Raw genomic sequence first — 25725 nt, forward strand, 5'->3', positions numbered from 1 at the left:
ATATGTCAAATATGTGTGTTGGAAGCTGGGCCGGATTTAACCACTTAAGGATCGGGGCTGCTTTCCTAAGTCTGTGCTGCGTGGGCTCACCAGCCCGCAGCACAGATCGTCATTGCTGCAGGGCGATCAGACTTCCCCCTTTTTTCCCCACTAAGGGGATGTCCTGCTGGGGGGGGTCTGATCACCGCCGCTCACATGTGCCCAGCGGGGGGGGGGGGGGGGGGGGCTCCTCAAAGCCCCCTTCCGCAGCGCGATTTCTCCCTCCCTCTCCTTCCCTCCCTCCCCTTCACTCCATGGGTGGCACAGGACGGCGATGCGTCCTGCGCCGCCTCTGATAGGCTTCAGCCTATCACACGGCGGCGATCCCCAGCAAATCAGAGGCAGGGGATCGCCGATCTCCTTTATGGCGCTGCTATGCAGCAGCGCCGTATGGATGTAAACACAGGGGATTTCTTCCCCGCGTGTTTACATTTAGCCTGCGAGCCGCGATCGGAGGCTCGCTGGCTGTTCATGGAGACACCCTCCGTGAACTGACATGGAACGGCCGCACGAACGAGCTGCTGTTTCCATGTAAAACCACAAACAACCAGCCGCCGCCTTTCGGTGTCAGCTGGTCGTTAAGTGGTTAAGTCGAGGACAGTAGGACACATAAGCCATGGCCACCATAGGATCAAGGGCAGGTGGGCTGTAGGCTATACTGGGGGAGGAGCACCAGGCTAACTATAGTGGAGGGAGGGGGGGGTCATCAAGCTATCTATACGGAAGGGGGGTCATGTGACCTCTTATACTAGAGGGAAGGCGGGGGTGTCATCAGGCTATCTAAACTGGAGGGGGGGGGGACTATCTGGCTACCTATACTAGAGGAAACGGTCAATGGGCTACCTATGCTGGAGATGGGGAGGGGTCGTCTGTCTGCCTATACTGAAGGGAGGCAGCTGCTGACAGTGGCCTTTGGCGGTAATGAGTGCAAATCCAGTCCTAGTTGGAAGTGTAAAGCTGGGTACACAAAGTAGATGGAAATCAGCCAAGGTGGCCAGTAATGACCACCTCTTTCAAATATCTAGCGTGAATACAGCAGTCCCTGATGCCCCCGGTACCTCGGCCAACGATCAAGAGGATTGGCCTCAGAGAATTGATTCGGTTGAGCGCTGACCAAGAGCATTGTTCTTCCCCCTCCCCCCGTGTTCTTCTCAAGCCCTGCTCCATCGAACCTCCTCCCCCACGCATAGCAACAGTATGAGATGCTGTCATACAAAGTTACCTGTACAGCCTTAGCCTTGCAATTTCACTTTAGGCCTCAAATCCCAAAACCCTGACAGGGGCATGCCTCATACATGTGTACAAGGTTTTAGTTCCACTTTGGTTTAGAAAGCAGTTTGTTTCTTAAAGGTAGGTCTTCTCTTTCCTCACAATGGCTTCATATGTAGAGGGGCAGTTATTCTTGTAGAGGTGTTCCACTAAAGTGTTACTCCCAGGAATCATAGTTTGTCCATTTTTATTTTTATAATTCCATAAGTGGAGACCGAATGAATTTGAAAATGCTGGTGGAGGTTTCCAAACTTCATAATATTTTTCCCAGTTTGTATACAAGATTGGGTAGAAACGGTCAGGGTAAAGATAGGAGACATTTGAGCATTTGATGTCAGTCGCTGATATGAATGCTAGATCTCCACACAGCTTCCTGAAAACACGTGTGAACACTCCTGGTCCTTGGTGCCCCCAAATCCATCCTTTATAGTCCACCACAAAGTTGTCCATAAGATTCCAGGTCATGCTGTGAAATGCGGGTAAGGCAAACACGCTGCTGCTTATAGTTCTAAAGGATTCAGCTGCTAGAAAACAATCCTTAGTGACTGGACGCAATGAAATGACATCAGTGTCCATATAAATTCCACCATATTTCCACATCATGGCAAACCTGCAAGCATCCGAGATTACATGAGTCCAGTATTTTTCTTTCTTTGGGTTCACCTAAAAACAAATTGAAAAAATAAAACTGAATAATGACATACCGTACTATAGAAAGGATCTTCACAGGATGGCTGTTTGGGCAAGTTAAATTTGATGTCAGAAAAAGTAAGGCCAGATATCCTGTCTGTGTCAGCAGGATAGCGCCATATATATTAAAATGAATACATCTGAAGGTATTGGACTCACTCCAACTACTTTGTGTCCAGTATCCCAGTCTAAATCCCTGCAGGTGACAATTGTGTGTGTATGTATCTTTTATTAAACTTTATAAAGCGTTAACTTATTATGTAGCTGTAGCACTGTACAATAGATGGGAGAGACATTACAACATTAAGGCTGGTTTCACAGTGGGACGTTAAAGTCCTACGTTAAGGCAGCCAGTAACGCAGCCTAACTCACAGCACTGTAAAATCAAACAATCTGTTCACAGTGCACACGTTGCGTTACATTGTAACGCAGCACGTTTAAACAAAGTGCTGCATGCTGTACGTTATACTGGGCTAAGCAGCGTTGGACTGTTTGCACATGCTCAGTAATGTTGGAGGAGGAGGTCCCTCCTCCTCCTCTGCAGCAGCAGCAGCCAGCCACATGGCTAATTAATATTCACTGCACTGAGGAGACTCGAGGTGGGACTGTAGTGTTGTCCGGATCATGAACGAATCGTTCATTTGATCCGGATCTTTTTTTGTGAGTCGAATCATCCGGATCATCACAATGAAAGATTTGGTTCACAGTGGATGTCTGTCTGGAAGAAACAGGAACATACAGAATGTACAGTGCAGGGAATGTCCTGTCCTGCTAGTCATTTCACCCAGTCTGCTTCCCTAGTAAAATGATTCAAATGATTCGGTGCAAAGATCCGGATCTTTTCAATCATCCGATTCAAATGATCCTAATCCTTAAAAAGATCCGGACTTCCTATCACTAACCTGGAGCAGCTGCTTTGAGAGCCGCATAACGCACCTCAATCTGACGTCCAACTTCAACACCACCATACGTTGCGTTAGGGGCACGTTATGCGACCATACGGTCCCCTAAAACGCAACGTCTTGGTGTGAAAGTAGCCTAAAGGACAGGTCTGAGGCTGAAAAACAAAAACAAGATCTACTTGTGTTTGTCTTCCTCTAGCCCCCTGCAGCCTATGTGTCCCTCGCCGCAGCTCCCCTCCCAGCTGGTGTCCTCTCCATTGCAGATGCCGACCTCACCCGGTGGGCATTTTCTGCGCCTCCGTGAGCAGTGCGGGCGCACACTTGCGCAGGCACAGAAGTCACTTGCAATGGCAGGAAGTAGGGACCATGAGACACCGGCTGGGAGTGGAGCTGCGGCGAGGGACAGATAGGCTGCCAGGGGCTGGAGAAAGCTCCAGGTAAGTAGATCTTGTTTTGTTTTTTTTAAACCACCTTTAAAAGGGACACTATAGATTGACATGTTTTCTTTAATTGAGATAGGAAATTGTAATGATCCGCTCAGCTGCCTGCGCAGGCAGGCAGTTTTTTGACCACTGTTCAGGTCTGCATTCTGCAGGTCTCTGGAAGAGAGACCTTTTGTCAGTTTTGCAGCTTGCTGCTGCTGAGGAATTTGCATACGTTTGTCATGCAAATTGCCTAGCCACATCCTTTGTAGGCTTGCTCTATATTTACCATGTGATTCCACAGTACGTCGCTGGTCATAAGGGTTTGTCCTGTGAAACACTCCTGGAGTGTCAGCCTTGCTTATTGTTTGAAGATTAGCTTAAAGTAATTCCTGGGACTGCACTAGGCATCCTTGCTAGAGCAGTCAGGATTGTATTATTTGTATTGCCTGTTCTGTCTGTCTGTCGTGCTTGGATCACACTAGCCCCTGTGTAGCTGCTGTGGATCCTTCTGGTCTGCAACTCTCTTGCTATACTTGGATCGCACTTGCTCTGACGGAAAGAGCAGTGGATCCTGCTAGCTCTGTTGCCTTACTTGGGTCGCACTCGCTCTGGCGGTAAGAGCAGTGGATCGTATCTCGCACTTATCCCTGTTTTTATGTACCTGTCTTGTCTGCTACGAACGCTTGCTGGAGGCTTGGTGAGGTAACCTTTAAGCAAGCGCTCGCGTCCTCTGTTTCATGTTTGTCTGTCGGTGGTTAGTTAGGCGTGCTTGCCTCTGTTGTGCTTAACACGCGGAGACTGCGCAAAAAACGCGTTCGCTGTTGCGAATGAGTGCGGTGTTCGCGTTTAGTTAGCGTTTATTATTTTCCTTATCTTCTCATTGTACGTTTTGCTGTGCCTTTGCTACTCTCGTGCTCTGCCTTGCTGTAGCCTTGTGTCACCTCTGGCAATAGCCTCTCTCGCGATTGCATTCATACTTCGTTTCTGCTGTTGTGTGTGCACCGTCGCGGGTTGGCGACTAGATTGGGGCACATACATACATTCTATCCCTGTGCTCATTCTCTTTCGCAATCACTTCTCTTGCGATTGCGTTCTCACTTGGTTTCCTCTATTGTGTGTCCGCTGTCGCAGGTTGGCGGCTAGATTGGTGGACATACATACAATACTCATCTGTGCTTATTCGGTCTTGTGTCGCTGTTAGCAATCGCCATCTCTGGCGATTGCCTTCTCACCTGATCTTCTTGGTTGTGTGTTCATCGTTGCAGGGTGGCTACTAGATTGGTGGACACACATACCCTCTGTCGCTTTGATCTCTCTCTTTCAGGGCTATCTTGCCCTGTGTTTCTTCCCTTCGTGCAATTCCTGTCTGGCGTCTGTGGCAGGCAGAGGAGTTGTTCCTCTGCACTCCACAGCTCCACCTGCCGACAGGAATTTCCCTCTACAGGTGCGTTGCACCTTTTGCTGGGTTCCCTCAAATTATACGCTTGTGGTGGATTTCCGCAGTGTCAGCGCACGGAGAGAATCCCACAATCGTTACAGAAATGTTTGGGAGGTGCTGCTAAGTGTTGTTGTATACATCTGAATCCTTATCTCTCTGTTTACTGTTATCTAATCCCTTTCACACTTTTCTGAGGGCAGTCTGCTGAAATTCTGATGACAGACTTAGCCATGAAAGGAGGGGGGGGGATTCCCGTTACAGTACATAATTAACTCTATGGGCTTGATTCACAATGCTGTGGTAACTCATCACGGTCGCGCTAGCATTTTTGCGCTCGCTATAACACGCGCAACGGCCGTGATTTTGTGCGCAAATTCATGTGAAATGTGCACATGATCGGACGAGCTGACGCTGTTCACGTGACAAGCACTGCACACAGCCGATCGCGTGATAACTACTGTGATAGCAGTTATCACGCTTTACAGAATCAAGCTGGTTTGATAGAGTTCCTTTAAGCAGTGCTACACAGGGGCATTACGGCATTAGGGCGTATGTCCAAGGGAGGGGGTTGGAGCTATGAAGATGGTGTGACAATCCAGTCCCGCGTTCCCGACTAAATGACGTTAAAAGACCGGTTGCTGGATCATCAGATGATAACGTGACAACAAGTGCCAATTCCATCTAATCTGCTACCGTTATCATTCGGGGAATAGTCACATCCAAGGGCTTGAAATACGGTGAACTGACTGAGGATAAAGATTGGTCGCAATGATGCTGACAATGTAATATGACAACCGCATCCAATCCTGTATTAATAGGCCACAGTTGCCACGTAGGTCTCATTCACTAGAGACTTCTGGAGGCAAATCCACGGTGTGCGCAGTAAATGGTTAAGATTGGTTAATGGTGCCCATACATGTACAATCCCAGTTGTATGTACAAGCAGTAAAATTAAAATATCGATTTTGCACTGGACATTGGGTAATTTTGCTGACACCACCCTTCCAGTTCTGAAGGGAGGGAAGAGACTCCCGCTAGCTATTCCTAGAAGGAAGAAAATGGTTATTTGCAAACCTAACTAGCAAAATGCCAATTTATAAGAATATAATAAACAATGACTCTTCGGAGGGCAGATTCTTTGTAGCAACAATCAGATGACCAGAACAGGCACAAGACTGAACAATAAGATCGTTACTTTTTTTCTAAAACTACATACACTCAAATCTACTTACAACCAGCAGATAAATATATCTGTTAGTCAGAACAGATTGGGTTGATAGAAATGAGTAGAGATGAAAAGGAAATAGAATGTCTTACAATTCAGTTCAAAATACTTTTATTGGTAGTCTGTGCAACAATCGAAAGTCCTTGGCGAAAAATCCAATATAGCGATTGCCATGCGAAGGGAAACGTTAAGATAGCTGCCTGCCAGATTCCAGCTGGCTGTTGATTGATGGTAATTTTTACGTCAGATTAAAGGTATAGGACCCTCTGCTCAGTGTGTCATTGTGTTTTAACCCTCACTGTTGCTGGTAGTGGATATTATAACATGTACAAGTCTATCCTTGTGGAATTTGAATAGGGGCAGGCCCTGCCCCAGATACACAAAATCTGGCAGAACCCTGGTTGTGCCAATTTTCCAGCACCCATAGTTCAGACAGAGACATAAGATTGATAGTCATCCTCAACACACATTTAAGAATCTTCTGATACTAAACATGAGGACGATGGATGACGCATAATAGTTTTTTACTTTCACCCTTTGTAGCACTGGTTCTGGAAAATCCAGAGTGTTGGAAATCTCTTAGGACCAGTGTCACGGGAAGTCCTACTCACTCTGTGAATGTGGAGGACCTAGCAGCTTTGCAACACAGGTAATATGACAAATATAGGAGTTGATGGATAGTTTTATAGATAACAGTTCACCAGAGCCATCGAGTTCTAGTTGAACTCGATGACTCTGGTTGAACTCGATGGACGTATGTCTTTTTTCAACCCAAATAACTATGTAATTATGAGGTTATAGCAACCAGCTGGGGAGATTGGTTTTCTTTTGAACTCTATGGCTATAGGGCCTAAATGCCAAACCCTGCTGAGCTTGAAGCCACTTTGTGTGGGACAGGGCTCTTTAAATTGGTTCTGTCAAACTCATATCTGACTGGATCTGATGGATGGGACACTAAACCTTCTAGGAGGTCCGATGTGGCTAGGAGAGAAGCTTTTCACACGTGGGTGAAATGTTCTGTAATTTAAAAAAAAAAAAAAACTGTCAGTGATTGCTGGCAGAGCCAGGAAGAAGGGGGGAAACAAGGTTGATTTAAAAAATGCTGTTTTGTTATTCAAAATGGAATGTGCGTTTGTGACTCAGATGATGCATTCGATAAGACATATATTTGATATGACATATCGAAGGCATTACAGATGGCAAGTAAGCAATGGTGAACAGATGGGCCTTTAAGGCCTGCTTAAATGAGTTGAAGGTGGGGGCGAATCTGATGGGGGAGGGAGTTCCATAGAGAAGGTGCCGCTCTGGAGAAGTCCAGAAGCCTCACAAGTGAGCAAATAATGTGAGGTGTGGACATCCATAGAGTGTTGGTGTAGCAGAGAGAGCGGTTTGGGGAGTGTCTTTGGACGAGATCCAGGATGTACAAAGGGGTAGTATGGTGGATGAATCTGTATGCCAGGCAGAGCAGTTTTAATTTAATTCTGAGTGGGACCAGGATCCAACTGAAGGGGCAAAGATGAGTAGCCGAAAATCTAGCCAGAGAGAACATTTTATTTTTTATGCATCTGGATTAAAGTACAGACAGGCTCAAGAGGTTGAGCTTGATGGACACACAGCTTTTTTCATAGCGTTTTACAGCCCTGGAGTCCGTAAAACGCATGGAAAACGCAGACTATGGCCATGGCGGTAAAACGCCGAAAAAGGCCTCTAGTGTGAAAGAGCCCTAAGTGCCCATGGACTAAATGTAGTGTAGACTGCATGGGAATGTAAATTGGTCAATTAACTCATATCCATAGGGTAGGGGCAGGTGCCATTTCCCAAGAGTGCCTACATCTTATGGCCCTATGAAAGTTTTGCTATGGGGCCCCATAATCTCTAACTTATGACAATGTAGCTAAACAGCAAATATATCAGAAGTGTCAAAATAAGAACTGTTGCTTTCTACCATGACCATAGAACATACTCTAATTTGATTTAAAAATTTGAATTTAATTTTGAACATGTCTTAAGGGTCAACTGAGCTCAGACAACACCAGTGACCTCCTGCTGATCTGTCATGTCTCAGTAGTGTCTGAATCACACACCTGAAATATGTATGCAGCAATGCAGTCAAACATCTGATCTGCATGCTAATTCAGGGTGTATGGTTAAAAGTTTTAGAAGCAGAGGATCAGCAGGACAGTCAGGCAATTAGCATTGTTTAAAAGGAAATACATATGTCAGCCTCCATATACTGTATCTCTCAATTCATTTGTTCTTTAATCTACGTAGATACATTTAGTGAATATGTTAGGACCTGGTGACTATCCAGTATAAAAGTTTAAAGTCCAAAATGTTGCTTAGGAAAGCATAGGGTCACATACTGCTGAGTGGTGCATTAGAGAGCCTCTTGAACTAATGTAATGTTGAAATGATGGGGTAATATATCAAAATGCAGCAAGTGGAAGGTCACTGTTGCATCACATTACACTGGCCTGAGTGAAAACAAGCATAATGAATTCCTGCATTTTGAAAGCAATGCTGAGCTGTGCACACTGTTTAGCAGCCAGTCTAAATAGGTAACTGTTGGACATGCTGTTGAGGTCTTTGATATTATTATTTATTGTTATTATATACCGTATATACTCGCATACAAGCCGAATTTTTGACCCCCAAAAAGGGGGTCAAAAGTTGGGGGGTCGGCTTGTATGCGAGTCTTCCCTGGTGGTATAGTGGTGGGTGGTGGGTGTTCCGCGCCCCGCTCCCCCCCCCCCCCCCGCTCCCCCCGCGGCCGCCGCTGCCATTTCCTGCAGGCAGTAGCCGCTTCCTAATCCGCGTTCCTCTTCTTAAACTTTTCAGCGTGTATCACAGCAGCGCGCCCGGCGCTGCTGCTGTGACGATGCAGGGGCAGGAAAGAGCGGTTCCCTTGGTAACGGCGATACAGATCGCCGTTATAGGGAGCCGCGCTCTTTCCTGCACTCTGCATCGTCACAGCAGCAGCGCCGGGCGCGCTGCTGTGATACACGCTGAAAAGTTTAAGAAGAGGAACGCGGATTAGGAAGCGGCCGCTGCCTGCAGGTAATAGCAGCGGCGGGGAGGGGGGGGGGGGGGGGGAGCCGGGAGTACTACCTACCTATGCTGGGCACTATACTGGCTAAACTGGGCACTATACTGGCTAAACTGGGCACTATATTGGCTAAACTGGGCACTATACTGGCTAAACTGGGGCACTATACTGGCTAAACTGGGCACTATACTAGCTAAACTGGGCACTATACTAGCTAAACTGGGGCACTATACTGGCTAAACTGGGCACTATACTAGCTAAACTGGGCACTATACTAGCTAAACTGGGCACTATACTGGCTAAACTGGGCACTATACTAGCTAAACTGGGCACTATACTGGCTAAACTGGGCACTATACTGGCTAAACTGGGCACTATACTAACTAAACTGGGCACTATACTGGCTAAACTGGGCACTTTACTAGCCATACTGGGGCACTATACTAGCTAAACTGGGCACTATACTAGCTAAACTGAGGCACTACCTACCCATACTGGGCGCTATACTGGGCACTATACTGGCTATACTGGGCACTTTACTAGCTATACTGGGCACTATACTAGCTATACTGGACACTACCTACCTATACTGGGCACTATACTAGCTATACTGGGACACACTGGGGGGCTGCACCAATCCAGCATTTCCTACCCCCGGCTTATATGGGGGTCAATCATTTTTCCCAGTTTTTTCAGGGAAAAGTTGGGGGGTCGGCTTATATGCGGGTCGGCTTATATGCGAGTATATACGGTATTTTATTTCTTAACAAAAATAAATGTTTTGAGGCACAATATATAAAGATTGACTGCCTTTTCCCCACATAACATCAAATAGGACCATACAAATGTAAACAACTTCACAGAAAATAATAATGGATTAGTACTGAAGGTACATCAGTGATAACTTATTGTGCGACCACGAGTATCCAGAGACACGGAATAAGGTATGTTGAGCATGATTCCCCCAACGACAGTGTCAATGGATGCTTCATTGTCACAGTTAAAGGGCATCTCAAGCGTGACTAGTGCAGGTGTACACACAATACATCTCAGTTGAATGCATTAATAAGGGACTACGTTCCATAGCGCTCTGCAGACAAAGTCTGGCTGGCAGTCGAAGAACCAGGGCATGGACTTTGTCACCAAGCTGAATTTATCTCTCATGCCACCTATCCCATATTTTATGGAATTTGGGGGGTGCAATTTATATGTACGAATAATATTTTCATATCATAGGCACTTATCTATCCTGTTAAACCATTCAGCTTTAGTTGGCGCAGAGGGACTTAGCCACTTCAGCGTGATTTCTTGTCTTGCTGCAAAGAGGAACTTTTTGGTGTCAACTTGGGTGCTTTCATCAGTAAGGGCCCGTTTCCACTAGGAGAGGTGCGATGCGGCTACATAGCTGCATCACACCGCAGGTGTCCTGAAACACATGCACAGCAATGGAAGAGTTTACACTGTGTGCATGTTGTGCGGAGCGGTGCAGAGCGATCCGAGAATCTGCAGCATGTTGCAGATTCTCGCACGGCCGCATCCGCGTCCCATCTCCTCAATTCACTTCCGCATCGGAAGATGCGGAAGTGATGCGGCCGGCGGTGGAAGTGATGCGATGCGGCTAGAAAGCCACACTCGCAGCACTTTGTAGTGGAAACGGGCCCTGAATACTTCTAGTATGCATTGTAACAAGTCAGTAGACATCGGGCAACCCATCTTGTTATTATTATTATTTAGTATTTATAGCGCTAACATTTTCTGCAGTCCTGTACAGAGTATATTGTCTTGTCACTAAACTGTCCCTCAGAGGAGCTCACAATCTAATCCCCACCATAGTCACATGTCTATGTATGTATGGTGTAGTATGCATCATAATCTAGGGCCAATTTCGGGGGAAGCCAATAAACGTATCTGTATGATTTTGGGATGTGGGAGGAAAACAAAGTTCCCAGAGAAAACCCACTCAAACACAGGGAAAAATACAAACTCCATGCAGATAGTGCCCTGGCTGAGGTTTGAAGCAGGGGTCCAGTGCTGCAAGGCGAGAGTGCTAATCACTACACCAACGTGCTGTCCAGATTTATACCTGACCATTCATATTTGATAATGGTGGCATTTCCTGGTCTCACATACTGTATATCACTCTATCCACTCTCCATAATAAACATCATCCCATTTCAACCAAGCATGCTCGCCCCGCCCCAGACGACAGACAGCTTCCTGCACTGTCATGCCTGACAACTTTATTTCCACACCACACATTACGCCATTCACGTTTACTGTAGATTGCTATTTGGAAATAGAAATTGCAGTGAATTCTGTTCACTATGAAATCAGAAGTGTGTCTCAGCAGTTTGTGACAGACTGTCATCTATCAGTACTCGATCACAAGCTACGTATTGAGTACCTGCCCCACTTTTGATATGGGTCACTTTGTAACTGACCAGCCCTTTGCATCATCCCCCCCCTCGGCGTAACAATGGGTATGGACAGGGCCGGGCCGAGGGGTTCCAGCCACAGGGCGCAGTGTAGGAGGGGGCGCACAACTCACTCATCGTTCCTCTATTGTGTTTGAATCAGAAAGAAATAAAAAAGGGGATATATGGCAGTGACTGCAAGCCAGATAACTAGAGAATAAGGTGTTGGGGGCCCTGGGGCACCTCTTAGTCTAATAGCAATCAGTGTGTGACGACTGGGGTGGAAGGAATAAAGTGGCACACTATGGTGTCTCAGCCTTAGGGGCTGGAGGACCTTTTCCCAGCTCTTGGTATGGATGGGGGGGGGGGGGTCCCTAAAGCCACAGGTGGTCCAGGATTGTGGGGGAAGCCAAATTCTTACTCTCAATCCTTCCAATGCAGGGACTGCCCTCCAGGCAGGGACTGGTTTACATTTCAGGAGCTTGTAGGCACGGAGATTCTAGAGCCCTAAACTACGCCCTATCAACACAGGCCACACCCCCAACCCCGGCTCTTATTTTCTTATATCACACTAAAAGCGAAATGTACATGAACCTAGCAGCGGTGTAATTCAAAGAGTGGGTCTGCCCAGCCAAATCTTGGCCCCCTCAACTTTAATAAAAGAAAAATTGTAATATATATATATTGCAGTCAAATTGCAGTGTGCGGTCACAGTGGGTGCGGTGCAGGGAGGATGCAATACCCACATTGCTGACCATGCTACTCTCAATTTCACAGGAGGCACTGATTAAACTTGGGATTTCTGCCCCTAAATACATACCTGTAGCTGCTGGATTAGAGGTGGGTGGTGAGTGGCATCGCCCTCTGGCTCTGTTGAGAGAGGGGACATTGGGGAAGGGAGAGGAGCTGCCTCTGCCACATAAGGCGCCTGTAGGCATGCGCCTACATTGCCTTATGATAAATATGGCCCTGCCCCCAGAGCAGATGTTGCTATAGCCACACTTGGTATGGATGGGGAAATATTTGCTGGCTGCAGTTAAGATTCCTGGCAAATGGGCCTCCTGATCAATGAGGTGATTACATGGTGAGGGGTAAAGGGTGTTTTAACGGGGGTAGCCCAATTAACATTTTGCATGGAGGCCCCGTGATTTGTAGTTATGCCCTGACCCTCCCCCCCCCCTTTCTTTTCCCTTTGATATGAAAGTCCTTTTTACAGCATGGAGATTGGCCCACCATAAAGAACATAGTCACCATCAATACATACCTTTTGATACCACGTAATAAGTGGAGTATACATAAACAGCTCTGTCATTCGTAGTGGGAAGAAGTAGACATTATCAAATGAAGACAGGATTGGAAAATGTTTCCGGGTTCTGTTCAGATCCTCCTCTGTGGACACATCACCTAACCCTTTCATGAAGTAGACCACCGGCCTATGAGGGTAGACTCGAGCTGCTGACTCTATGGAACACGAGACCAGGGAAGGTGGCTCCATTCGCTCAGTGGTCTCCATGAATAAGATTCCATTTCCTTTGCTGAGAATAGTGAATGGTGTTATGGATTTACAGGTTTCATTGTTTGATCTGCAGGATGCTGGGCCTTCAGCAGTCAGGTTGTTAATGATACGTTGATCTTTCTGCCTCACGTTTACATAGTCCCAGATGAGAAGGCACACAGCAGCAATTACGACTATGATCAGGAGTTTCCTTAGCCGTTTCAACATGATTTTATACTGCATCTACAAAAACACAATTAATGGTAAATTAAAGAGGAACTGAAATAAAAACAACAATGAATGCAATTTCTTTTTTACAATTTTTCATAAATCATGCAGTCAGTGTTTCCCATTGTAAACATCTTCCCTCACTCCGATCTACAGTCTGAAGTGCTGATATTGTTACTCCTGTCAGGTGGATCACTACAGAGTGTGTGTTTTAGGCCCAGTGCCCACCAAAACCGCTAGCAGATCCTCCAAACGCTAGCGGTTTTGAGAGCAGATTCAGAGGGATTCTAGGCTTGTTTAGAGAGATTTTCTAAACATACCTAGCGTTTTTGGGAGCGTTTTTGTGTAGCAGATTACAAATATTGTTACAGTAAAAGCTGTTACTGAACAGCTTCTGTAACAAAACGCCTGGCAAACTGCTCTGATCTAGCGTTTTCCAGAGCGGTTTGCATTTTTCCTATACTTTACATAGAGGCAGAAACACTTCTGCAAACCGCAAACGTGCAGCAGGAGGCACGTTTGCGGTTTGCTAAAAACCTCAAGCCGCTGGTGTGCACCATCCCATAGAAATACATTAGCCAAGCGCTTTCCTAAAACCGGTCGGTGTGCACTGGGCCTTAGGCCCAGTGCACACCGAGCGGTTTTTGGAGCGATCCGCCGGCCGCATCCGCCTGGAAAAATGCTTGGCTAATGTATTGCAATGGGATGGTGCACACCGGCGGTTTGGAGGTTTTTGCCAAGCCGCAAACGCACCTCCTGCTGCACGTTTGCGGTTTGCTAAAAAACCTCAGACCGCCGGTGAGCACCACACATTGAAATACAATAGCCAAGCGTTTTCACTGGCTGATGCGGCTGGTGGATCGCATACAAAATCCGCTTGGTGTGCACCCGGCCAAATATCTGCTCTCTGCTCCCAAAACCGCTAGCGTTTTGACGATCTGCTAGCGGTTTTGGTGTGCACTGGGCCTAACTGAGCAGTCTGAAGCCAGGATATAATATACTTGGGACAATATGCAATTCACTTTTTCACCTGAACTTTCTCCCAGGTAATATTTTCACAACGTGTAAATAAAATGCCTTTTACACCATCAGCCAGCAAACAAATACTCAAAATAGTTTTGGTAGTTCTTTTTCACCTAATTTTTGGTACTTCTTTCATAGCAAAGTGCTAAAAAGTTATTTTAAATCGGAGATGAAGAAATTTTCTCCTAGGAGAAAACTCAGGAGAAAAAGTGAATTGCATATGGGCTCTGGTCTCCTAGAATGCTGCAGGAGGTGAATTCTGCATAACTAACCATCCTAGGCAAAGAATTACAGGGAGGACGGGGTTACATAAAAACATTCAGCAATATCTAGATATAGGAAGGGTTTCTGATGCTGAACCCAGAAAAATAACTGTAAGGTCTTGTTCACATCATAAATCGCGAGCACTTTCATTTTGCATTTTTGTGCGCAATTTTGTGCAATTTGTTTTTTCACTTCTTGACGTCAGTCAGTGAACTCTTTCACCCAGAAATGAATAAACACAATGTATTTATTCATGAAAGCGCTGGGGAAGTCAAAATACAAAGCGCTTTTTCAATTGCCTTGCGATTTCCCTATACCTTCCATTGAGGCAAATCGCCCCAAAAATGGTACAGGCAGCGCTTTGGTGAGCGGATCGGAATCGAACCGCTCAGATGTGAACATGCTCATAGGGAATCATTGCACAAGCGCTTTTGGGGCAATTTTAAAAATCGCCAGCACTTAAAAAAAAAACTGAAACCGCTCATAATGTGAACAAGTCCTAAAAGTGGGAGAGGGCAATAGCTTGAAGTCAGTTGTGTGTAAATGTTTGATAGGACATGCTGACATCAAAACCAACAATACATTTATTCAGGTAATACCTTTAAAGGAAACCAGAGACGACATATACTTACCTTTTTATACATACCTGGGGCTTCCTCCAGCCCCATGGACATGGATCGCTCCCACAACGCTGTCTGACGCAAGTAAAGTGCGCTATTTACGTGTCTCTCCAGCAGCTGCTAGAGAGATACATAAAGAGCGCACTTTTTGCGCAGACTGGCCGCGAAGTTACGGGACCTGGTATCGGAGGTGCAGGCAGTGGAGGGCTGCTAAGCAATCTGGATGTGTGCTCGCATCACTGCAAGTGTCGGTGTGCGTCCTGCAAGATGCACGCCGGCTAATGGAATCCTGCCCTGATAGTAAATCCGGCATGGCTGCCTATGGTACTGGCCCCAGTGACAATGTTGCCTAGACATAGCAAACAGTCTTTTAAACAAAGAGATATAACAATATTGCTAACCTTTTCCTTATCTCCTTGTTTGTTCAAATGATTAACTGTACACAGCTTATTGCAAGGTTTCAAAACGTTACGTTTCCGGCATGATACAGAACTAGTTGCATAGGTGAAATCATTTATATTGCCGGATAGCAGAGCAAATATTAAAAGGTCTGAAACTTGAGAAACAGTAAGAGCCAGTCCACACTAGGTCCGGAAACGTATCCGTGGCTGCGTTTTTCAAACCTGATGAAAAACGGAGTCCCGGATACTAATGTTGAAAATAGCAGCCAGCCTCACCCAAGTAAAAAATGGATCCGTCTGCGTTTGCGGGGATCCGTTTTCAAAACCTGAACGGAAGGTCCGGATCTGCTGCATTTTCACGCAACGGATCAGGACCACGGATACACGCAGGGGGTAGTGAAAGTAATGAGAAAACGCATCTCCAGCTCCACAGGCAAAAAACGGATGTTAAAACGGATAGCCTGAGCTTTATGATTGGCCCAAAAAAATCCTCCCACTCCTTCCTAATGATGGAGACATTTTCTGTCAGGGAAAAACCTGAACGGAAACTGATGCAAAACTGATGCACTTTCATCAGTTTGCAGTACGGTGGGTACTTCCCCTAATCTTCCCCGGATACGGACTGCAGTGTCCGTCCTGCAACCGGGTCTAGTGTGGACCTAGCCTAAGGCTTGGTTCCTACTTGGAGTGGATGCAAAACAGCATGGTAAGCTCTGTCGTACATCTCTGCCATCCGTTTTACATCCACTCCATCTGTCCACTTCAATCGCCATGTTCGATCACCGATACTCACTTGTCCCCAGGTTCCTCTGCTGCTGACTCCTCCACTTGGCCCCGATGTTCACAGACCGCAGGAGCATGGCACTCCTCATAGGATTACAATAGACCAATCCCCAGCAACATTGAGCATTTTTCATTCATCCAACATGAACCAATGAGAATCCTCCCTGTTGCTGAGGATGCTTTTTGGTCTTTTGAAATCCAATGGGGGATCCCTATGCTGCTGCCCGGCGCTGATCTGTTTACTGGCTTCAAACCCAAGCGGAGCCAGAAATATATCAGTTTACAACCGGCTTCTTGCTGAGCACTTTAAATAGGTGGTAGGCAATTAAATCTTCCTTATGGTGTGTACACACTTGAAAGATAAATGAAAGATATCAGACCAATTTTACCCCCTTCCATGTAGTATGAGAGCCATACTCTACACAGTCTATTCTATTGAGCTGCACTCCCCATCAGATAAAATCTTTGCAAGATGCCCGTACACACTCAAAAGATCATTATCTGCAACAGATCTGTTCCTGCAAAAGATCCATTCCTGCAAAATGCATTCATAGTCTATGAGATCTGCAGATCCTCATACACACTTGGTTTAACAGACAATCAATCATCTGCAGATCAGATCCACCAGGATGGATTTTCAGATCTGCAGATGATTGCCAGATATGCAGATGAAGTCTGTTAAACCAAGTGTGTATGAGGATCTGCAGATCTCATAGACTATGAATGCATTTTGCAGGAATGGATTTTTTGCAGGAACAGATCTTTTGCAGATAATGATCTTTTGAGTGTGTATGGGCATCTGTGTGTGCAGCATCTTGCAAAGATTTTATCTGATGGGGAGTGCAGCTCCATAGAATAGACTGTGCAGAGTATGGCTCTCATACTACATGGAAGGGGGTAAAATTTGTCTGTGATCTTGCATTTTCCAAAGACTTTTATCTCAAGTGTGTATGAAGCATAAGGCTCCCTGCACACTGCATGCAATTCCAATTTTAAATCGGTTTTAACATCCGATTCTGATTTTTAACCATTACTGCATGCTGCGCTTTTTCCTCCGTTTTTCTGTTGATTGTATTCCGGGAAAATCGACATTGCAAATCGAAATCAGATTTGCAGTGTGCAGGGAGCCTTAGTCTCTTTTTTTAGCATGAATGAGAAAATGTGATGCATTGAACATCTTTTTATCTATAGGGATGTTGATTAGATACATTTTGTATGCTTAATAAAGCATTGGTATACTAGTGGTGGCCTTGTGACCTGTTTTTTTTACTTATTAGTCATGAGAACAGACACTGTCCATTCTTATTGGCTTTAATTGCATTTGTGCACCCCACATTTTGCATTCTGTTCCAAAACTGTAGCAGGTTGGGACTCAGCATTCTGGCAATCAGATCCATTTGGAAGCAGATACTATTTTTTTAAAGGATCTGCTTCCTACATTTATCAGAGGTGCAGAAAACATACTAGACTGGTACATTTTCTGCACTAGTGGGAACCAAGCCTAATAAGAGACAAATCTCCAGGATGTGTTAAAGGAAACCAGAGCTGAGTAATAATAAAACTTGTATACATACCTGGGGCTTTCTCCAGCCCCATCCAAACGGATCACTCCCACGCCGCCGTCCTCCAACTTCTATGCACTTCTCTCGCGTCAGACTGGCCGCAATTAGCTGAAGTTACGGGACCCGGTACCGGAGCAGGAGAAGGCTGAGGATTTAGGAAATGCTGTTGAAAATAAAGAAAACCCAGAGAATCCCCCATGAGGAGATGGACTGGCCCCGGTTCTGTCAGATTTTAACTGCCTACTTTTTTTGCGATAGTGGTCCTTTAACTCTTCCAGTACTGGAAACAGTTTCTTTGTTACTAAGGTTCTATTTCTTAGCTGTACTTCACATACAATTCATTATATCATATGTTTATTTTCACTTTAGATTCCCTTTTATAGTTCCATTTTTAGCAAATGATATTTTAGATTAGATACTTCAGATTAAAAGAAAATATATTTAATCAATCCACAGTGTTAAAGAATTCAATTTGTGATCATATTTAAACCAGTTGCAATGACTTCCTGCAAAATGGACGTTGATAAGCATGGAAGAGATCAGTGCTTTACAAATATTAAGTCAACACTGTAAATATCATTGAAGTCATATCGTTACAAGTATCAAAGAAGTGAACTACTTTTTTTGTCATCCACTTTTGTGCAACATTAAAAAAATGAGATTGCTGACCTCCTACCCCTTCTCCACTCATTGCAAGCTCCAGAATTCTCATTCAACGGACTTGATTCACTAAAGGGGCCCATACACTTAACGATTTTCCCACCGATATGCAGCAGATTCGATCACTGTGATCGAATCTGCTGTGAAATCGTTGCGCAAATGCTGACTGAACGATCAATTTCCATCCAAAATCAATCGTTCCTGTCGATTCCCGTCGATCCATCTGTGAGGAAGATTTTGCTCGATCGCCGGCAGGTCGGGAGTGAGTCGTTAGCGGCGTTTGAATGCCCGACGACCGACGCCAGCTGCAATACATTACCTGATCCGGCCGGCGTGTATCCCCGCTGTCACCACTATCTTCTTCTCTGCCCTGTGCTCAGAGTCCGGCTGGCTTCACTGAACTTCCTGTCCTGGCAGGAAGTTTAAACAGTAGAGCGCCCTCTACTGTTTAAACTTCCCCCGAACAGGAAGTTCAGTGAAGCCAGCTGGACTCGGAGCCCAGCGTAGAGAAGAAGACAGCGGAGACCGGGGGACTCACGCGGCGGAGCAGGTAATGTATGCAGGGGGGAGGGGGCGGCGGCCATAGCGGCAGCTTCACAGATTGTGATTGGTTTCATGCTGAAATCGATTCACGATCTGTTTGCAGTAAAGGCAGCCAAACGATCCCTCTCTGATCAGATTCGATCAGAGAGGGATCTATCTGTTGGTCGATCGTATGGCAAATCGGCCAGTGTATGGCTACCTTAAGACAAATAGCATGCCTTATCCGAGTTAACACACCTTATCAGAGATAACATGCCTTATCAAAGTTAACGTGCCTTATCAGTGTAGCATAACGAGCGCTACGACACCGCAGGGGCTCAGGGCAGGATGAGTGGAGCTCTCGTCATTGCCAATTAGCAGGCACAAAATCGTAGCGCTCGCTATGCTACTCTGATAAGCCATGTTAACTTTGATAAGGTGTGTTACAGTATCTCTGATAAGATGTGTTAACTTGGATAAGGCATGCTATTGGTTTTAGTGAATCAAGCCCCATGTGTCTTACAAACAGTTAAATTGAAAGTGAAGCAATGTATTCTGCCAGCTGTCTTGTTGAGCCTCAGTACTTCAAACCATTCACCTGCAATGAGTGTGCAGTTAAAAGAGACTCTGAAGCGAGAATAAATCTCGCTTCAGAGCTCATAGTTAGCAGGGGCATGTGTGCCCCTGCTAAACCGCCGCTATCGCGCCGCTAAACGGGGGTCCCTTCACCCCCAAACCCCCCACTGCAACACTTGGTCGCAGACTTGGTCGCTCCTGGAGGCAGGGCTAACGGCTGCAGCCCTGCCTCCAGTCGCGTCTATCAGCGGCGCATCGCCGCCTCTCCCCCGCCCCTCTCAGTGAAGGAAGACAGAGGGGCTGGGAGAGGCGGAGATACGCGCTGACAGACACGCGTGGGGCAGGGCTGCGGCGGTTAGCCCTGCCCCAACCAGGAAGCGCTCCCCCGCTGCACCGAGGGGATTTGGGGGGTGAAGGGACCCCCGTTTAGCGGCGCGATAGCGGCGGTTTAGCAGGGGCACACATGCCCCTGCTGTCTATGAGGTCTGAAGCGAGATTTATTCTCGCTTCAGACTCTGTTTAAGCTCCGTACTCACCATTTGACGTGTCCAGCGATGTCTCCTTGACGACGGTTGTTAGCAACACCTTTTCCTTCCGGCGAGTATGCACAATATCATGCGACATTACACGTCGGGAGGGATCGAGACTTCAAGTGATTGCGATACTTTGTGCGGGAGTCGTCGGGGATCATAGCGGTCTGATCTGCTGTGACGGTCGTTATTACGATGTTCGCGTGGTCGTGAGCCTGTACACACATTGCGATATTGCAGAAACAACTGCTCGGCGTTAAAAAAATTGCTATTGGCAGAAAGATCGTTGAGAAAATCACGACGTGGATACATAGCTCTAGATGCTCTGACCAAAGTCTGATCATACTGCATGGTTTAGGTGTGTAATTCCTCCACTGATAAAGACAAAAAGGTTAGTGGCGCAGCCAGGGAACTAGCGGGCATTTTAAAATGGAATAAATATGGAAGCCAGCATATCCCTCTTACTACAGGACCACTTTTATTGTAGTGAACAGATTAGAGCAGGCTTTCTCAACCAGGGTTCCTTGAGTACTCTGCAGGTGTTCCTTGGCATTTTCCCCATCGTGCGGATGTATAATGGAGCTCACTATAATAGGTGGTACTGTAACAAGAAGCACTAAATTAGGGGCTTAGGAGGCAGAATGAGTGGCAGTGTAATAGGGGGTAGTGAAATAAACAACCACACATACTTTTAAAGACCATGTCTCCTGCAAAATAAATGTGGGGGTTCCTCGAGATCAAAAAATTGTTTGCAGGTGTTCTTTGAGATCCAAAAGCTATTTGCAGGGTTCCTCCAGGATAGAAAGGCTGGATTAGAGGAAGCAGGCAGGCACAGGATATTGTATTACACACCGACTTAGATTAGCATTGGAAAAAAAAATATTTAGGTCAAAAAGAGATCTGATCCTGATACATATATTTACAGAGCAGCATTACACAAACAAGACAAATAACATTTATATTGTGCTTTTCTCCTGGCAGACTCAAAGTGCCAGACCTGCAGCCACAAGAACACACTCTAGGCAGCAGCAGTGATAGGGAGTCTTGCCCAAGGTCTCCTTACTGAATAGGTGCTGGCTTACTGAACAGGAAAAGCCGAGATTTGAACCTAGGTTGCCTTTGTCAGATCCCTTAACCAGTACAGTATCTAGCCACCCAGCCATCCAGCATTAGGGCCATCCTAATTAATTCATAAACACAAAGAAAACATTTATAAACTGTTTTGTGAGACATTAATGGCTTCAATTCATCAAGCATTACCGCATTCAGTAATGCTGAAAACAGCTGACTTTACGGAGCACTTAGTTTAGTAAAACGTTAATTCATCAAAGCAGTTACCGCATGAGAAGCTGACATCCCTGAGCAGAGAGATAAATTACCGACTTCTTCAGTGAAAACCTCAACACATGTCAGTAAAATGTCAGCAAATTTTAATTCATCAGGCTTACAGCATTCGATAACATGTGAGGTGATTATCTCCAGCTCTCCCCTGTGGATAACAAGCTTGGAATGCCTTCAGTGTGGATGTCTCTGTATTTGACAGGAGCAGGCAGCTAATAGAAACCTCCCCTGTCCCCTGCAAGTGCTGCTGATAGGTTGGCCAGGCTTCTCTGGTGGAACAGAACCCCCCAGGCAGGGAGTGGAGAGAAAAGAAAAAAATCTATTTTCCAGGCACCCTTCTTTTCCAGGCACCCTTCGGTAGTGTAACCCCTTGAGTGCCTGTTTAAATATGCAGAGATGCAAGTGGGAGCTTGTGGCAAAATGACCTAAACAGGGAATGTGTAATGTTTCTCAGCAGTTCATCTAAGCTGTGGCAAGTAAATAGAAAGTTAAGACTAATGAGACAGATTCAGCAAGAGCAGAGGAAGCACAACATGTACAAAGTGCACATCTATAGGGATGTCGGTGCTGCCTCTTTCCTATTGTAATGCCCTTACTGCACGGGACCTCTTCAGTAACTTACCAAACATCTACCACATGTGTGAAAATATTGATGAATTAGCACACACAAGTGTAAAATACTGAATGCGGTATTTTGAGGACTTGGTTATTGTTATCGAACAGCCCTTGATGAATTGAAGCCATTATCTGAATGCACGAGTATTGTATGGACTCTGCACCTCCACTGTACCACAAAGATGCTCATGCGCGAGCGGCTTCATGCTGCTGCATAGTTGCGTACTCTATTCTCTCATGTCCAGTATAGCGCTTGTACATGGACAGGAGTGCAGTGACAAAAACAAATACTACAAGTGCTTGTCATATATGTTTAGAGGCCCTTGCACAGTGAGCTCAAGGATGATTCTGGAAGTCTCTGGATTATCCTGAGGTAAGTTACTTTTAACTTCTTGCCGACCGCGTCACGCCGATGGGCGTGGCCACGCCGGCAGCCCGAGGACCGCCTAACACCGATCAGTCCTGGGGCTTCAGTTTGCAGGAGATCGCGCACAGGCTGTATGGGCATCTCCTGCTTGGTAGCCTTCAGTCTCCCAGCGGCAATCGGCAAAACCGCCGTCTAAATACCTGGTACAGTGCTGCGATCTACAGCAGGGCTGTACTGGGGACAGCAGTGTGAAACAGCTGTCCCCTCCTGAGTCTTGGTGGTGATTGGCTGTCATAGACTGAAGCCTATGACAGCTGATCACGGGGATTGGCTAGCGGGGGAGGGAGGAATATATAAATATAAAAAAAAAAAACCTAAAAAATGTATTAAAAAAAATAGACAAATAACCATTAATAAATAAACATCCAGGGGCGATCTGACCTCACCAACAGAGAGCTCTGTTGGTGGGGAGAAAGGGGGGGGGGGGGGGAATCACTTGTGTGCTGTGTTGTGCGGCCCTGCAGCTTGGCCTTAAAGCTGCAGTGGCCTTTTTCACAAAAAATGGCCTGGTCTTTAGAGGGGTAAAGCCTGTGGTTCTTCAGAGGTTAACACACACACACACACACAGCTACATTTATGATCTGTGGGTGGGCCAACGGTTTGTAGGGGCAGGCCCAGAGCAAGGGAGCCAATTCAACAACCACAGAGTCTGGAACATTCAGCAGGCCCAACTAGGACATTTGATGGCCCACCTGGGACGCTTGGGATCTGGGACCCTAATCCTGGGACATGTCCCATGTAAACTGGACACAGTACTTTAATTTACAGGAATCTTATTGATTAAAACAACCTTTTTTTAATGCTGTATGTTAGGGCACACATCACCACAAGTACTAGGAGCAATTTCCTTCCCCACATAGCTCTGCCTCTCTGCTGTAAAATCCTCCGTCAGTTTTAGATACAAATGTGTTGGGCTCTAATTAGAGGGCTAGACCATGTTCCTACACAGGGGGTTGCTATTAGTGTTGGGCAAACACCTAGATGTTCGGGTTCGCCGAACATGGCCGCGATGTTCGGGTGTTCGCGCCGAACTCCGAACATAATGGAAGTCAATGGGGACCCGAACTTTCGTGCTTTGTAAAGCCTCCTTACATGCTACATACCCCAAATTTACAGGGTATGTGCACCTTGGAAGTGGGTACAAGAGGGAAAAAAATTTAGCAAAAAGAGATTAAAGTTTTTGAGAAAATCGATTTTAAAGTTTCAAAGGGAAAACTGTCTTTTAAATGCGGGAAATGTCTGTTTTCTTTGCACAGGTAGCATGCATTTTGCCGCCATGCAGTCATAAATGTAATAAAGATAAGAGGTTCCATAAACAGGGACCGGCAACGCTAACCCAGCAGCAGCACACGTGATGGAACAGGAGGAGGCGCAGGAGGAGAAGGCCACGCTTTCAGACACAACAACCCAGGCCTTGCATGAGGACAAGAAGCGTGCGGATAGCATGCATTTTGCCACCATGCAGTCATAAATGTAATAAAGATAAGAGGTTCCATAAACAGGGACCGGCAACGCTAACCCAGCAGCAGCACACGTGATGGAACAGGAGGAGGCGCAGGAGGAGAAGGCCACGCTTTGAGACACAACAACCCAGGCCTTGCATGAGGACAAGAAGCGTGCGGATAGCATGCTTTTTGCCGCCATGCAGTCATAAATGTAATACAGATAAGAGGTTCAATAAACAGGGACCGGAAACGCTAACCCATCACAGATGGTCATTGTTCATGTTACTTGGTTGGGGTCCAGGAGTGTTGCATAGTCGTTTCCAATCCAGGATTGATTCATTTTAATTTGAGTCAGACGGTCTGCATTTTCTGTGGAGAGGTGGATACGCCGATCTGTGACGATGCCTCCGGCAGCAGTGAAACAGCGTTCCGACATAACGCTGGCTGCCGGGCAAGCCAGCACCTCTATTGCGTACATTGCCAGTTCGTGCCAGGTGTCTAGCTTCGATACCCAATAGTTGAAGGGTGCAGATGGATTGTTCAACACAGCTACGCCATCTGACCTGTAGTCCTTGACCATCTTCTCCAGGCGATCGGTGTTGGAGGTGGATCTGCATGCTTGCTGTTCTGTGGGCTGCTGCATGGGTGTCAGAAAATTTTCCCACTCCAAACACACTGCCGATACCATTCCCTTTTGGGCACTAGCTGCGGCTTGTGTTGTTTGCTGCCCTCCTGGTCGTCCTGGGTTTGCGGAAGTCAGTCTGTCGGCGTACAACTGGCTAGAGGAGGGGGAGGATGTCAATCTCCTCTCTAAAGTCTCCACAAGGGCCTGCTGGTATTCTTCCATTTTGACCTGTCTGACTCTTTCTTCAAGCAGTTTTGGAACATTGTGTTTGTACCGTGGATCCAGAAGGGTATAAACCCAGTAATTGGTGTTGTCCAGAATGCGCACAATGCGTGGGTCGCGTTCAATGCAGTCTAGCATGAATTGAGCCATGTGTGCCAGAGTCCTGCCAGAATCCTCATCATCCTCTTGTGAGCGTTGTGATAGTTGTTGTGATGCATCATAGTCGTCACCTTCTTCCTGGTCTGCTTCTGCTGACCATTCGCGCTGAATTGTTGAAGTCCAACGTGCACCGCTCTGGCCCTCGTCAGTGGTGGCATGAAATTCCTGCTCCAACTCCAGCTGTTCCTCCTCCTCTTCTTCGTCATAGCTGCTGGGGCCAGCGTTTCCTGAGGCGGATGGCCTGATGTTGGTACCATCACGCTGATCGTTTTCTCCTTCAGATTCCCCCAGTTGCATCATGACAGCTGTTTCCTTGATTTTCAACATTGACTTCTTCAGTAAACACAGCAGTGGTATGGTAATGCTGACTGAAGAGTTGTCACTGCTCACAAGCAACATGGATTGCTCAAAATTTTGGAGGACTTGGCAGAGGTCCAACATGTTGGCCCAATCGGATCCACAGAAGCTTGGCAGCTGTCTGGATGCGCCTCGGTACTGCGCCGTCATGTACTGGACCACTGCACTCTTCTGCTCGCAAAAGCGGGCTAGCATGTGCAGCGTAGAATTCCAGCATGTAGGGACATCACACAGCAAGCGATGGTGGGGGAGATTGAAGCGCTCCTGCATCTTGGCGAGTGCCCCCGAAGCAGTACTGGAATTTTTGCAATGTTTGGCCACTCGTCGCACCTTCAACAGAAGATCGGCCACGCCTGGGTATGTCCTCAGGAACCGCTGAACTACTAGGTTCATCACGTGCGCCAGGCAAGGGATGTGTGTCA

General features: G+C 46.4%; 1 protein-coding gene across 2 annotated transcripts in view; it reads right to left on the reverse strand.

The window, feature by feature from the left end:
- Positions 1 to 232: 232 nt before the first annotated feature.
- LOC137543624 (alpha-1,4-N-acetylglucosaminyltransferase-like) overlaps positions 233 to 25725 on the reverse strand; it is a 63918-nt gene continuing 38425 nt past the window's right edge. The window contains exons 1-3 of one of the 2 annotated variants that reach the window (XM_068264745.1): positions 16273 to 16343; positions 12713 to 13186; positions 233 to 1971 (exon numbers count right to left, since the gene is read on the reverse strand). In XM_068264745.1, the coding sequence (XP_068120846.1) occupies positions 1384 to 1971; positions 12713 to 13186 (1062 nt within the window). In that variant the 5' untranslated portion in view covers positions 16273 to 16343 and the 3' untranslated portion in view covers positions 233 to 1383. Of the gene's footprint in view, positions 1972 to 12712; positions 13187 to 16272; positions 16344 to 25725 lie in introns of those variants that run through there. The other variant, XM_068264744.1, reaches the window with a different exon arrangement.

Source organism: Hyperolius riggenbachi, unplaced genomic scaffold, assembly GCF_040937935.1.
Source record: "Hyperolius riggenbachi isolate aHypRig1 unplaced genomic scaffold, aHypRig1.pri scaffold_133, whole genome shotgun sequence".
NCBI classification, from domain to species: Eukaryota; Metazoa; Chordata; class Amphibia; order Anura; family Hyperoliidae; genus Hyperolius; species Hyperolius riggenbachi.